A 15,547-nucleotide genomic window follows, 5' to 3' on the forward strand; every position below is an offset into this window, starting at 1 on the left:
TTAGGTAACCTGAAGGGCCCCTCCCTCTCCCGCAGCCTGGATTTGTGGCTGCATGCCCCACACAACCAGGTGTGAGGTTCTTTACAGCTGAACACGGGTACCGACGGCGTTGCCGATTGAGGGTGTGTGTGAGTGTTGGGAAGCGGGGGTGGGGGGTCCCGGGTGCAGAGACCTAGTTCCACTCCCTTCAAAGGGAATGAAAGGAAACTGCTTACTTCATCTTGGACACGTTTTCTATCTATAATTGGTAAATATGCAAATGAAAGGCCCACATGGTCTGAAAGGGGCAAATCAAGCTCTAAGAGAGCGACAGGGGAAACCAGCTCTTTCCCGGGGAGCCCTGGCACAGCGCGCGCCCCTCCGCGGGCTGCCTTAGCGGGAAGGCAACCGAGGCTCGGCCTTGGCGCGTGGCCGCAGGGCAGCGGCCGCCGCCCGGGGTCGCCCCTGCCCCCACCCCGGCCACGCGGGCCGGGCCTCAGCGCCCCGCGATGCTGTCGTTTCCGCCGTCGCTTCCGCCGCCGCCTCCAGGCGTGCTGGTCCGCAGGGTCGCCTCGGCGTGGGGCCCGCCGCCCGCCGCAGCCTCCCCTCGCACCCCGGCGCGGCGAGGCCACCCGCCGCAGGATCCTCTGCGGCGCCCCAGCGGCTCCGGGTAGAGCCGCCGGCTTTGTCACCCGGGACCCGACGGCGCGGGGCCCGTGTATCTGGCGGCAGCGGCAGCACTGCAGTGGTGGAAGCCCGGCCGGCCCGCCAGTCCGCCGCCGTGCGCTCGCAATGCACCAGCGCGGGCGCCGAGCGCTCCGAGCCTCGTCGGGCCGGCCCGGCTCCCCGGTCGAGAGCTGCACCCGCGCCCTCCTGCGTTAACTGCTGGAGTCCGCCTCCTTCCCGGCCCGCTCGCCGCTCGCCGCAGTACAAGCTGCCTCCCCACCCCCGCCTCCCGCGCCGCCGCCGCCGCCGCCGCAGGAGAAGGAGGGAGGGGCTGAAGGAGGGAGGTGGCGGGGCCGAGCCCAGAGCCGGTCCCCGGCGCCGGCGAGTGAGCTCCGGCCACGGCGGGAGGCGCCATCCGGGGGCCGCAGGGCAGCCGCGGCGCGCCTAGCCCTCCGCGGGGCTTGCAGCCGCCTCCCCCGCCGACCCGGCCGCATCCTTCCCGCGGCGGGGAAAGAAGCTCCCCACTCCGCGGAGCAGAGACTCCTTTTTTCCTTCTCGGGAGGGTGTCGCCACCTGGATTGCCAAGTGTTAGGGGTCCGGGAGGCGGGGACCGGAGCACCGTGACCCACCATGGCTCAAGCGGCCAAACAGCTGAAGAAAATCAAAGACATCGAGGCGCAGGCCCTCCAGGAGCAGAAGGAGAAGGAGGAATCCAACAGGAAGCGGAGGAACCGCTCCCGTGATCGAAAGAAGAAGGTAAGAGGGGGGCGGCGGCAACAGACCAGCGGCAGAGGCGCCCTGGAGGTAGCTGCTGGGGGAAGATGCTCAGCAGACCCAGGAGCGAGGTGGGGGCGCGGGGCCCGGGCGCCCGCGGAGTTGCTGCCGCCGGAGAGTAGAGGGCACGGGGCAGAAGGAGAGGAGGGAAGAGGAAGAGGCTCGGGTGAGGCGGGGAAGAGGACAGGGCAGGAGGCTGGAAGGGCAGAGCGGGCGGCCAGGAGGCGGAGGGCTCACAGCAACTAGCCCGCCTGCCGCCCGCGGAGACCTTTCAGCACCTTGGACAGACGCCGACAGGCCAGCGCTGATCTGGGAGGAACTTTTTCCGCTTCCTGGCGGCAGGCGGGTGGTGGGCTGCTCCACTCCGGTCGCCGCCTCTCTTGCTTTCCAAGGAAGCACCGGGCTTCCGAGGCTGCTTTGCCCGGCGCCTCCCGCGGTGACCCACTCTTTGGCGCGGAGAGCATCGCTCCCAGGTCTCTAAAGGAGTGGAGCTCCCGCCCTTCCCGATCCCTTCTCGAGCCCAGGAAGCGCCTTTCGTCACCCTCTGGGTCGGCAGCAGAAAGGCATGACCCCAGGGCATTTGGCAACGTCTTCCGTTCGGGTCACTCAAGATGAGCGACTGATGGCCAAGCGGAAGTTCCTTTGGAAGCCAGACACGGGTGCTGTCCAGCCTGGCCTAAGGGCCTGGTCAGAGAATAGGTCTGCCTTTTCGTGGAAGAGTGTGGAGACAAGCTATTCCCCCCACAATGACCCAGACACTGTAGGGCAAATGTTGCTATGTTTAGCACTTCCATTTTGGGTCTGGGGTCTTCCTACCCCTGACTCAAAGAACCTATAAGGGGGAACACCTTTGCTTGTGATGGGAGGGGGGCAGTTAACTGAGCAGAGGGCTCCAGCCAAGAGGTGTTTTAGAGCACCCTGCCCCCTCCCCCCACCACCATGGAGGACGCCAGGAGTAGGAGGGTGCAGGTTTGGGACTTGAAGATAGGGAAAGCTTCAGGAAAGCCATTTTAACCTGAAGACGTCTATGTGGAGCACGGCCTGCAAGCCTCCTTGCCAGGGAACGGGGCCCCTCAGGGTTCCAGGACAGAGGCATTGGTCTTAGTTGGGAAGGAAACAGTTTTTTCCTGAAATTGCCTCACTCTGAGAAAGAAGTTTGGAGCCTGTGGTTGACAGCAGAGTGTGGGAAACAGGCTGCCTGTGGGTTCCACTCCACTTACCAGTGGGTCAGGAGGACCAGCATCCCACCTTTTCCTAAAGATGACACACAGGGACAGCGAGGTTCTCTGTAACGGATGTAACCAACACTCTAGGCTTTCCTACACCCCTTCCTTCAAAAGACAGCTTCTCTTCCCTCAAGGGATTGGCGTCTTATGTGTAAATAGTAGTTTCACAAATGCACCACCCCTCTAGCAGGACCAAAAAAGAGGCCTTCCCCAAACCGATGGTGAATCAGAGTTTGGGTTGGTGCCACTTAGAGAATCTCATCAAGTCCTGCTGCTAGGGTCTGAAATACCAGAGCCCATCCTGTGAGTCAGGCAGGGGAACGTCTGGTTATATCTGACGGTGTTCACCCACTTTCTTGGCATGAATGTAAACTTTATATAAGGAAGGAGTCCTCTCGATTTCAATTTCTGCCTATTGCTTTAGGAGCCAAGCCGATCTTCTCTCCCAAACTGCTCACTCTATGTTTTTATCCCACTTTTTGCTCTTGAGCTTCTTTCTGGATGCTCCTGATACCATAAATAACTTTTTTTTTTTGAGCAATAGTCAAAGGAATACTCTCCCTTCTTTTCTTCTTTGATTTCCTTTCATTCTGTGAAACTCTCTTCAATGTAACTCCGAATCTTGACTACATGTAACACATGCATGTAAAAGTGCAATTTCAATATTCTTTTTACTCCTTTGGTCTTAACGTTTACATTACTAGTCAACTTTATTTCCATTTTCAGTGCTAGATGATAATATATTCCCCTCCCCCTGAGATGTGTTATGTCGTTTTACTAGCTGGTCACAGCATACTGCGTCAGTAGCCTTCAAAAATCTTCCATACCGATTTTCATTATTTTATGCAGTATCCTGGGTGCTATGATTGATACAACAGTAATAAGGAAAGCTTAATTCAAAGTGACAGTGATGATATAAACTCTGAGAGCTGATTCTTTGCGTAAGGGGTAGGTAGTTTACAGGGTAAGGTATGGGGGGGGTCCTTCATTTGTATTTCATGATTGTGAGTTTTGTTAGACATTGGCATGGCCTTGAAAGCCATCTCAGAGAATAGGGTTAAAATTTACAGCAAAATACAAAATCACAGGTAGGTAGAAGACCCTAAAGAGAAAAGGTGAGGGAGGCAGGAAAATGCAGAGAGGATGTTTAGAGCAGGCAGGAGAAGCTCATATAGGTCCTAGTTAAGCAGATGGCTGGGGGGCTAAATATAAGGGGAAGTCTAAGACCATGTTTCACAAATGAAGTAATGTTTAAAGACAGTGTATTAAAATCAAGCGGCTGAGGACTTTACATTTGGTCGCTACAGACTGTGGGAATGGTGTGGAACCATCGTTCCATCGGCAGGAAGAAAGAACTTCATACACGCAAATACACAGTTTGTTCCAGTGAATTGGAAACTCATGTGAATGTGTGGCTGAGCCAAGGGCATTCTGAATTTACTAAAAGGAAAGATGTTTGTCCCACGGGTAACCTAACCGACTGAGCCGAACCGCATTCCTCCCCGTTTGTAGAAATAATCACGGTTGTAACTTCGGCGGTGCTTGCAGTTTTACAGTTGATGATACAGTGTGGGAAGGCGCTTGCTGAGGGGTGCTGTGCAACGGGGGAGGGAGGCTGATGTTGTGACGCACTGACTGTCACAGATAGAAACCACCTCGACACAGGGAATTGAGCTAACACTCTGGAGCTCCAAAAAATGCCTGCATTCTTCTGGGGCTCCATTCACTTTTCTGTTTGTGCAGCACACATCCTGGTCGGATGCTTGCTGGTAGAGCTGCAGCTTTTCAAAAAAAGAATAAAATCCAGTACTTGTGACATTTACTGATAAGTCCCCTTGCTTCTGAAGGTTTGGATGGAAATAAATAAATTGCAAAGCGTATATAAAGCAGATATTTGTACTCAAACGACAGTTTTCTAGGGTGAGGAAGCCTTGGGCGTGAGAATGCCAGTGTTTTTTTGTTTACCCAGAGCTTGAATATAGAAGAGGACAGGGAGGTTGGAGAGAAAGTGAGGCTGAGGATGAATGGGAGGAAGAGGGGCAGAATTAAAGAAAGGAGGAGACGATGAAGAGGTGAGGGGGACGGAGCGGGAAGGAAAGGGGCTGGCATCTCAGCCTTACGTGAAGGTAACACTAAGCCTGCAGTAACTAAGTACTCCGGGATAGCATGTACCGAGCTCTCTCCCTGTCCGTCATTTTGTCCGGCTACTTCATCTTCCGATGCTGGCGAAGGAAAAGTTCTTGTCCTGTTCATAGCTGTATACCCAATACCCAGCTGGGCACCTGACGAGCAATGGGCGTGCAATAAATAAATGTGTGTGGAATGAGTGGTTGAATGAGTGGGTCCAGGTATTTGTCTCTGCTTGCCGAGGTGACCTGTTGGTCAAAGGCATGTGTTCGGATGAACAATACACTCTTTGATTGGCTGTCTTTTGGGGCATCTGAAGAAAGCCTGATAATTTCTTCTTTTCTAATCATTTACGAAGTAATTGAAAATCGTAGGCAGGCAGTGGAACCATCGTGTTTTTGTGTGTGTTTTTTTGGTGCAGTGATTTCTACCACTGAGCACATAGTTAGTTCCTTGCAGGGTCTCTGCTGCACTAAATGTCAAGTGGTTTTAGCCGTTTGGAACAACAACGGCGTTTGCACAGGGGCCCAAGGAGCCAAGCAGAGGAGGGCACAGAAAGAAAAAAACGAGCCCAGGAGTGGAAAGCAGCCATCACCACTCTGCTGTGCAGGCCGTCTGTGCGGTTCTCCCAGAAGAGCCCTCAGCCTTCCTCACACAGCTGGCCGGGCCCTGCTTCTGGACAGCGGAGATATTTTTGGTTGATCCAGTGATTGGAAGCACAGGGCTGATTTTGGGGTACCTGCACGAGACTGGAGTGGTCCAGCCAGGGCTTATCATCAGGATGGTCAGTGGAGGGGGAGGGTGGGGTGAACAGAAGGGAATTAAGAGGGGGTCACATGGGCCTATGTCATTCATTTGTAAAGGGCCTCGAATTTTCGCTTCTGCTCTTATCTCCAAATGAGTTTATACATTTAATCCAAGAGATAACTGACAGGATAGAAAGAGAACGAGGTTCCTTACATATCTTTAAACGTAGGTCCTGTTCTTTAAACCTATGTCCTGTTGCTAACCACATCACTAGTATATGTTGCAATATGAACTGATATTTGTATATAAAGTCTCTGTTTGGCTTTTGAATAGTATATGCTGCATTGCATGTTAATTATTAAACATGTTAATTTATTAGTTGCAAACCTTGAAAACACACCACAACTTTGGTAACCCTACTTTGGCATCTCTTCTTACATTATTACGTAGGGAGCCTCAGAAAATGGAAGTGGCCCCGTCCCTCTCGAGCTCTGGGAGGTGCTGGCAGTAGCTGCAAATAGGGGAACTTTCCCAGCCTGCTCTATGTCCATCTTCCAGCCTAGTGCTTCCCTCCATGCTGCAGAGGCAGTGGTGGTGGGGGCTGTTCCCAGGGTGCTTCCATCACCCCCCCCCCAACTATCTGCTAGACCAGAAGAGCAGGTTTTTGTGGGCAGAGAAGATGTTATACCCTCAGTTACGTCCAGACCTATATAGTTTGCACATCATTTGCTTCCCACAGACACAGTTCAAAATAGGCGGGGCAGAACCTGTAGCAAGCGACCTCCCTGTGAAGGGGACTTCGAGCCAGCCTCTAGGCCCTCTCTGTTCTCTTGCTCACCCCATCAAACTGCTGGCTCACCAGTTCGGCCTATCTCCTCTCAATATGGCAATGCTGCTTTTTGTTTTTTAAACCTGTCTAAGGCCTCCTTCCCCCTTCTTCTAATAAACATGAGCAAGCATTGGTAAGTGGATACTGTGTGCCAGGCACTTTCCATGTATGTTAACTCATTCCCATGCTTTGTCCCCATTATGCCTTTGTATGGCTGATCTGTCATTCATTTCTTCCTCCTTCCATGTCAAAGCCCATCACTCTCTTCTTCAGGAAACCCATTGTGAATGTCTCCTCTTCACCTCCACCCCCATCACTCTTTCTCTACACTCTGCTTTATGTCAGCCTGGCCTTCGTTGTGCGTGTGTGAGACTCATTCTTATTTTATCCCTTCTACCAGATTATAAGCTCCCTGGCACCAAGGCCTGAGTCTTTGTATATAACCACTCAGTAAATATTTATGGCTCGAATTGATTCAGAAGCTACATTTAACTGTGGTTCAGACTTTTTTCTTAGTCTTTCTATTTGATTTTGCAAGAGTTGGCCCTATAGAATTGGAAGCAAATATTTTTTCCTCTGAATTATTTTGAGCAAACCAAAGTCTGTTGTCATCAATGTTTGGTTTTGGAAAAAGGCAAATAAGCTTTGCTTGGCTCCATATCTCCATTTTTGATTCTCAAAAAGCAGCTCAAAAGTCTACCGCTTACAGAGTATTAGGCTAGGAGTCATGCCTGGGTTCCAGTTTCAGCTCTTGCATTTATCAGCTACATGTGTGTGAGTAAGCCTCTGAATTTCTCTGAGTCTCAGTTTGCCCATCTGTAAAATAGGGATGAGAATCAAATGAGGGTGTGCTTTGTAAAATTTAAAACTCCCATATATTTAAGAGGTTATAGTGAACAACATGATTGTCTTGTCAGTTAACTTATTTCTAATAAATGCAACGCCAAAGCTCATGCTAGCCTTCCAGTGGTAGCGTGACATCTTGATGCTTGCCTGGGAAGGCCAGCATATTATTAATGCGGTGCTAGGAAATGAGACAGGGATACTTTAAATCATCTCTTCATTTCATTTTCAGGAAAGGAATGAATTTTCTATTTTGATAAGATTTATTATTCCAGATTTAGTTATCTACATGGATCCAGTTTATAACTTTGAGACGGGCTTTGCCAAAATTCTGCCTGGCAATTGGAGCTGCATGTCAAAATGGGAACATAAAAGTGGTTCCGACATTTTCTGAGAATCCCATCATCGGGAGAGCCATGGCCGATATATCCAGGGTGTGGAATATCACAGATAATGGGACCCATGGTGTCGTGGGCAGACCAGACTCCTCCAGGGAGACTTGTGCATCTTGGGAGTGCAAGCATAACACATCCTCAAAGGAGAAATTGTGTTATGGACACTCAAAGCAAAGAAGATGTAATGGCCAGCCGATTTTTTAAAAAACCACTTTTTTTTTCTTATTTGTTTCCAACGTGACTGGATGCTTCCCCTCAAAGAAAATTTCCCCCTGTTTTTGCTGAGGTGCTGATACATTTTCAGTTTCAGGTACCATATTTTTATTCGTGTCAGGGCATCACTGACAATGTTAGCTGCAAAGCCACCTTCCTTGTTTACCAAAGGTAGAGTCTGTATTTACTGAGCGCCCGCATGCCCTACAGGCGTTACCTCACTGGACCCTCCAAACAAGAGCAAAGCCGGAGCTCACACCCAGATCCCCCTGGCTTCAAAGCCTATCTACGTGCTTCTGCACTAAGCTGCCTTCTTAGGTATTTGTTGCCCTCTCAGGAGAGTCAAGGCTATGCTAGGCAGTGAAAGCGGAGGTGGACTGATGATATTTTTCTTGCCTTCATGTGAAGGACTTGCAAATTAGTGGGAAACCTGCCAGAGGAGGAAGTAACCCAAGGCAGAGAGTGGAAGCAGGTGATTCGGGCGCAGGACAGAAGTGCTGGCGTCCGGATTCCAGGTGGAACCGGGGTGTCCAAAGGCTCCTCCGGACGTCTCAGGAGCGGCCCGAGTGATGGTGAAGACCCTGTCCAGGTACCTGGGTAAAGACAAGAGGCCAGATGAAAGAGTGGCTGAAAACTGAGTCCTAGGGGTTACCTGCTCTGTTTACAAAGTGGTTACTTCCCCCTTTATTTTCTCTTTTGGAGATTTCTCTACCGACTACACAGTCAGCATCTTTCATATAATTGTTTAATACTGTGCTTCCATTACACACAAAGATACTGACAAACAGCGTTTCTGCTCTTGTCATCTATACTCGCTCTGATCTGGAACTTTTACTTAGTACACAGAGGGACCCCTGCCTCTCTGAGCTCCTGGGCCTTTACATGATGTGCTTGCCAGGAACCGGACTTGGGGTTCGGTGCGTTAGGGACACGTAGGAGTAAAAGACGAGCACCACGCAACTCTTGCCCCAAGTTCCCGAGTCCATTCCTGGGATCCCTCTGGTCTCATTTCCTGCCCCTAAGAAGTCAAGTGGGATAAGGAACGCCCACAAAGAGGAGTGCAGTCAGGGAGAAAACAGACACAGGAGGTTAGAAGGCACAGAATGTCATTAAAGTAGAATTGGGAGACATGGGGAGGGAGTGAGGGGAAGCTGTGGGGACAGAGTCCCAGACAGCAGTGCCCAGGCTCTCCGCCTCACCCGGAAAGGTGCTGGCTCGGCTATTAGCTGGCCATCAGCTGTAATCAGATGGCCATTCGCTGTGGCTGGGTGGCCATCAGCTGTTACTGGTTAGCCATTAGCCACTAATATAACTGCCGCGGCTACGCTAGGGGGTGGGTTGGTTGGCGGAGAAGCAGACCGCGGATTGCGGGTAGCAAGTGCTGTTAGCAAGTGTGGATGGTGGATTGCGGATCGTGTGGATCCTACTTCCTGTAGGATACTTTGCCAGCGAAACTAGGGTGCAGGAAGACCCCCCTGTTGGGGTACTGGTGGATGTTGGCTTTTGTGTCATGACCAGCCGCCAGCGAGACTATAGTGGTGTGACTCCCCAATCTATGGCTCTGTTGGTGTTCCTTTTTGGCTTCACCATATCCTGCGTTCTTATGCGGGGAGCACGACCAGAGTCCCCGCCTGACAAAGCATTATAGGAAAAGGGAAGGAGCCACTTAATTATGGACTGGCCAGAGTTATGACCCCTAAACCCAATTCTGAAATTGAAGGGACAGCCCAAATACTCAAGGTGAGACTGCAGGAAGAGGGAAGGGAGAGCTGGGCCCAGTAGCCCCTCAGCTTTGCTAGTATCAGAACCACCTGGGGGGAGAGAGCTTGTTACACGCAGACCTGCTGCACCTCTCACTGCAGAATCTGATGCTGGGTGGGTGGGGCCAGGCCTCTCAGGTGAAGCTTGCTCAGAGCTCATTGCAGAGCCTCTGTGCTAGCAGACTGACAGGAACAAGTTGATGGAATGTGGCAGAACTAAGGGAGAATCAAACCAGGAGATGAAGGAAAGAGGTAAAGGAGGAGAGGATTTGTATTCACTTATTATTTATCCTGTATCCACCTCCCAAAAGGAGGTGGGCAAGTAAAAAGTTGACTTGAGCACTGTGGCCAGTCATACGGGGGAAGTAAGCCTGGCCAGGGCCCTGGATGGGGCCTGGAGAGGGGAGGGACCTGAGCAGGCTTCCCAAGTGGAGACTGGGTCTTCATGGGTCAGCCTGGTGGATGAGGTGTGGAGGGTGAGCAGATGGGGTCTAGAGGAGGAAGTGGTCTGGGAACTGTGGGCCCAACAGCAGGAGCAAAGAAAGCAGAGTGAAGGAGGACAGGATGAGGCTGGAGAAGGAGCTGAGACAGGCCCGGCTCCGAGGGGCTCCGGGTAGAAGCCTGAAAAGTTACTTTGCCTTCAGTGCAGAAATGGGAGTATGGGGTGGGGTAATTGGTGAACTGGGCATCTAGAATGCAGAGGGATAATCCAGCTGAGGGATAGAGGTGACTGATGGGGATGGAGAGCATGTGACAACCTGGAGGTATTTGGGTGGTTGAAAACTTGGTCTTCAAGAGTAATAAAGTGGGTACAAGGAGGTAGTCATGGACGATGCTATGTTTCATTTTGACACATGTAACATACTTGCGTGTGTGTGTGTGTGTGTGTGTGTGTGTGTGATTAAATGTCTACAGGACCTCATTTCTGACTTGGTGTTCGGGTAGTTAGTTGGTGGTGCTTTTCATTGAGCTGGGCAAGAGGAGGGGGATCAGGTTAGGAACACAATGATGAGTTCTTTCTCAGTAATACATTGTTAGGTAGCTTCCTGAGCCTCTCAGTTGATAGAGGGAGAGAACTGTTCTTAAGTATCGGGGAATCTGTCAGGCTTGTGGTTCGAAGGAGAGGCAGTCAGCTCAAGTCTGAGCTCTCCTGGACTGCTAATCTTCTGAGTGATTGCTTTAAATAGAGCACCAGCATGTGATAGAGCTGTCGGGGGCCTTGTGGGAACTAAGGAATCTGACTGGTGGATGCCCCTGCTGGCAGGGAAAGCGAGCCCCTAGGGCGAGAGGTGGGCTGTAGGGAGCCAGGACTAACCTGCTCAAACAAATGACTTGGGCGCCGTCACCCATATGGTGAAATGCTACGCAATCATTAAACAAGGTGCTTAAAAGAATATGTGTAGTGCAGGGGATCCTGCTCGCTGCACCATGTGTCGTGTGGGGTGTCAGGCGGGGTCTCAGCTCCCCACATAAGAATGCAGGACATGGTGAGGCCAAAAAGGAACACGCACGGAGCCATAGGTAGGGGAGTCATACCACTATACTCTCACTGGCGGCTGGGTTGGAGACACAGGAACCAGGAGCAACACAATTCTCAACCCTCACTGTGCCGCTTGCAGGCTCAGCCACCATACTCTCGCTAGCTCCCCCTTTTTCTGCTAGCCTAGCCACAGCAGTTATATTAGTGACCAATTGCTCACTGGTTACAGCTGACGGCCAACTAGCCACAGCTGATGGCCATTTGATCACAGTCAACGGCCATTTACTACCTTTCTATGTGAGGCCGAGAGCCTGGAAACTGCTTTTTGGGGCTCTGTCCCCACAATATGTTTTTAAGAATATGCTTCTAATAAAAAAGTAGGAATATGCTTAGCTGTAACGTAATTTAAAAAATGTAATGTAATTTTAAAAAAAGGCAGAGAATGCACTGCATGTCAAAGAGGGTAGCCAGGTCCTTCTCTGCCTGTGTGTCTTCTGGACATGAAAGCTGGAAGTTATAGATGACATCATACCCCCAATTAAGAATTCCAAGGTGAGGTGGACTAGAGCCAAGTAGGTAACAGAACGTACTGGCTCAAAGTGGAGCTGGAGTGTGGTCCGAAAAGTCTGGGTTTTGGCATGTGAAGCCGTCCATTGTAAACCAACTTGAAAATGTGTGTGTGTTGGGTCTAATACTACACTCTGCCGCCAGACTGATCTTCCAAAAATGCAAATCAGATCTCGATACTCCCTCCTTTAGATTCTTCTTCAGTGGCTTCCTAATTGCCTTTAGAATAAAGTCCAGACTCCTTACTCTGGCTTCCTAGCTACCCCACCCCCATCTAGCCCATAGCCGCCTTTCCCATCCCTTTCTTTCTTTCCTACGTGCTGCACTCAGCTGTATTCTGAACTAGTACTTTGGATATGTGCTCTTTCTCTGCCTTTAGATCTTCCTGTCTGCTGAATCTTTCGCTTCAAACACTAACGCTGACTCCTCTGTCAGAATTGAGTTTAAACGTTGTCTCCCAAGTCCTAGATGAGGTTAAGCTACCCTGCCCCATATTATTCTGGTATGCTTGTGGGCAAGGTGACCAGAAAATTAAAAGGACTTTAGTGTGTGACGGGAGGTCATCTTTGATTGGGATGGTGAAGCAGCCATGAAGGGATGTGGGCTTTGGAATTAGATGGAGTCAAATTGTCCTGGGTTGGTGTCCTGGCTCAGATGTGACTAGCTGGGTGACTATGGGCAAGTTGCTCAGTTACCCTCCCTGAGTCTCTGTTTTGCCATTTGTAAGGTGGGGAGAAAAATATCTACTGTACAACCACACAGGGTTGTTGGAAGGATTGAGTGAGGTAATATGTGTGAAACACCTGGGATATAGTAAGCACTCAGTAAGTGCCTGCTCCAATGCCTCAGTCCCCACTCAAATCCGTCTCCTACCCTGGAGCAACCAATAAAATCAAGACACAGGCTGTGGACATGGGGGAAGGGGAAGGGCGACAGAGAGAAACACATGTTTGCACCCAGAGCCCTGAATGGATAAATAAAGATTTTTTAAAATGTGACCACTGGAGGTTTCCTCTTTAACCCTAAATAAGACTTAAAAGGTGAAAGTCTGGGCCCACTTAGCTAAATTCTCACCTTGTGTATAATTCAAACACAGTGAATTCCTTTCCAGAGATGGCCGTGAAGGTTATATCCCAAGGTTGAGCGTACTCACTTAGTATTGCTGCCAATTTCTTAAATGAATTAGGAAAGACTGGAGAAATGTGAACCTGATCTAAAACTCCAATTAAAATGAAGAATCGAAAACAGCCCAAGTCAGAAAAGCTTCAACGTCTGAAATGTCTGTAGAGTTGTATTGAATTTATGAAGATATTTTTCCCCGAAAATAAGACCTAGCCAGACCATCAGCTCTAGTGAGTCCTTTGGAGCAAAAATTAATACAAGACCTGGTCTTATTTTAACGTAAGACTGCATATAATATAATATAATATAATATAATATAATATAATATAATACCGGGTCTTATATTAATTTTTGCTCCAAAAGATGCATTAGAGCTGATTGTCTGGCTAGGTCTTATTTTCGGGGAAACACGGTAGATTCTCCTTTGGCCTGGAGATTTGGCAAATTCATTTTAATGCCGTTTGAAAGAGCTGCTTTGGTCTCTGCCACTCTGGAAACAAGAATGCTGTCCTGCTGATCTTAGGTTATATGCTGCTTGGGAATGCCGTGGGCAGGCCAGGCGTGCAGTGGATTCAGTGCGAGAGTCTTCTCTGCTTTAGGACAGCTGCAGCACACAATGGAAGGGCCCGTGCCTGTCCACTGACATCGAGCTGTGTCTTACGAGCCATGATATATGGTAGAGTTCTTGAGCAGCTGGGCTTCACTATCTGCTTTAGGTAGAGTAAACCCTAGTCAGTTTGTCTTTCTTTTAACGAAAGACAATGACATATGTCATAGCCTTTGGACCTCATTCTTGAGCAGATCTGCCTTTGAAGGATATCTGGACTGGTTGAATTTGAGTACTTTAACCCACATGTCAATATCGTACCCCCACCCCCCCCACACACACACGATAGGACTGAAACGAGGCAGATGGAAAAGATATTCTTTATGATTCTGTACCAAGGTAAAAACTACACCATCGTTAGATTCTTCAGGAAGCGCTTTGATGGATCCTCCCATGAATTCACCTTTCTCCACCCCAGCTTGCACCTCCACTGCTTTTGCCCAAGCATCATTCCTGCAGTAACCTCTTCTAGTCTTACTCTCCAATCCAGTCTTTATCTTGCAGCAAGAGTCATGTTTTTCTCAAATAGTATAATAGGTGTCACTTCCCTTCGTAAGATCTTTCAGTGAGTTCGCATTGCCTTTAGGATGAAGTCAAACCCTTTCCCACGGCTTCTGAGGCTGTCCAGGATCTGCCTATGCCTGCGTCTTACCCCCCACCCCACGGCCCCCACCTTGCTCCCAGTCTGTGGTGCTCTGCTGCTCCTGCGCCTTCACACGCTCTCTGGAACTTGGTCTAATCCCTACTCGTCCCTTAAGGCCCAGCTTCATCTTTTCCAAGAAGCTCTCCTGAGTCTGGGTCAGGGGTACCTGACCTGAAAGGAGGCTGGTTAGATTGTGTCCATTTGGACACTGTGTGTGGGCCCAGGGAGTTTCTCAGGTCTTTTAACGCTAATGGCACTTTCAAATAAGTCCTAGGACAACACAGGATTATGGACCCAGGCAGGAAATGAAGCCAGTGTATTATTACCTTGCGTTTCTCAGTTAACGGAGCCTGTCTCTGATCTGGATTGTAGGAGCCTGTTCTTCCCATCCCACCCTTCAGATTTGCAAGCGTTAACTACACGTGGTTATGAATAAAAAGAACAGACCTTGGGGTCGAGAGAACAGGGTTGAGTTCTAGTCCTCTTCACTCTCTTGTGTAGCTTTGGACACTTCTCTGAGCCTCAGTTTCCCTATCTCTAAATTAAGGGGATTGGTTTAGAGAGCTTTGAAGCCTCTCCTGGAGGTACTCATAATTCTGTAATTATGTGACTTTACAAGGCTGCAGGGCAGAATGGTTCCCAGATGCCAGCTTGGCCTGCGGTGTGCCCGAAGGGAAATGTGGGTGGAGGAGGCCGTCCTGTGCTGTGGTCCAGCTCTAATGGGTACCAGACTGCGAGGCACAGGCATGTTAGCAGAAGTGTGACAAGCCACCCAGAATAGGGTTCAGGTGCAGCTCACTGACACTCATCCCATCCAGCGTGTTATTTCCACAGCTCTGACACTGCTGTGGGTCGATTAAGGAGAGGAGGGCGTGCTGATAAAGTGTGGGGGCCACGCGGGCTGTTGGAAGGTCGCCATGCGCAAGGTTAGCAGCTCTGGTCCTTGGGGTGTGTGTTTTTGGAGAGCCTGTGTAAGCACGTGCCCCTGTGACTCTATAAACCTCAGCTGAGGCCAGTAAGGCCCCTTCTATCTCTGTAACAAAGAGTAACCTCTGAGAGGTCAGAGTACCTGCCGCAGGTGAACTGAGAGAATGCAGGAGACAGAGCGCCTTCTATTTTCAGTGCAAGGTGTCTGGGTCTGTCACACGCAGAATTGCTTTCAAGGTCATGAGCAAAGCAGGCCTCCTCCCGTGGAGCTTGGAGAAGCACGGGAGGCTGACTCCAGCAGGGGGAGGGGCTCAAGCAGCCCTCTCTTGCATTTTCCTGGAAAGCAGACCCAGGCAAACCCACAGCCCAAAGATCAGGTAATGTCTTATGGGATATATGATGTGGTTTGTCAAACAAGCCTGGCTTTTTAGCGACTTGTCTTTTAGACATGAATTGCACATTTTGGGAAAATCCCAGCTTCATCACTTACTGAGTTTTCAAGGAGTCATTGTTTTCAGGAGAGATCAGTACCCCAATTCAGCCCTAACTGAAGTGCTTTTCTGATTCCAGTCTCTGCCCCACTGGCCCTCTCTTTCTCCATGGAATACAGTGTTCACTGGTTTTAATGAAAGCCCGAGGCGC

General features: G+C 50.1%; 1 protein-coding gene across 4 annotated transcripts in view; it reads left to right on the top strand.

Annotated features, from left to right (window-relative positions):
- The first annotated feature begins 1,026 nt into the window (after window positions 1–1,026).
- ANK1 (ankyrin 1) overlaps window positions 1,027–15,547 on the top strand; it is a 202,645-nt gene continuing 188,124 nt past the window's right edge. For all 4 annotated transcript variants that reach the window (XM_033103923.1, XM_033103928.1, XM_033103932.1 and 1 more), the window contains exon 1: window positions 1,027–1,401. In XM_033103923.1, the coding sequence (XP_032959814.1) occupies window positions 1,276–1,401 (126 nt within the window). In that variant the 5' untranslated portion in view covers window positions 1,027–1,275. The remainder of the gene's footprint in view (window positions 1,402–15,547) is intronic.

Source organism: Rhinolophus ferrumequinum, chromosome 4, assembly GCF_004115265.2.
Source record: "Rhinolophus ferrumequinum isolate MPI-CBG mRhiFer1 chromosome 4, mRhiFer1_v1.p, whole genome shotgun sequence".
Taxonomy (NCBI): Eukaryota; Metazoa; Chordata; class Mammalia; order Chiroptera; family Rhinolophidae; genus Rhinolophus; species Rhinolophus ferrumequinum.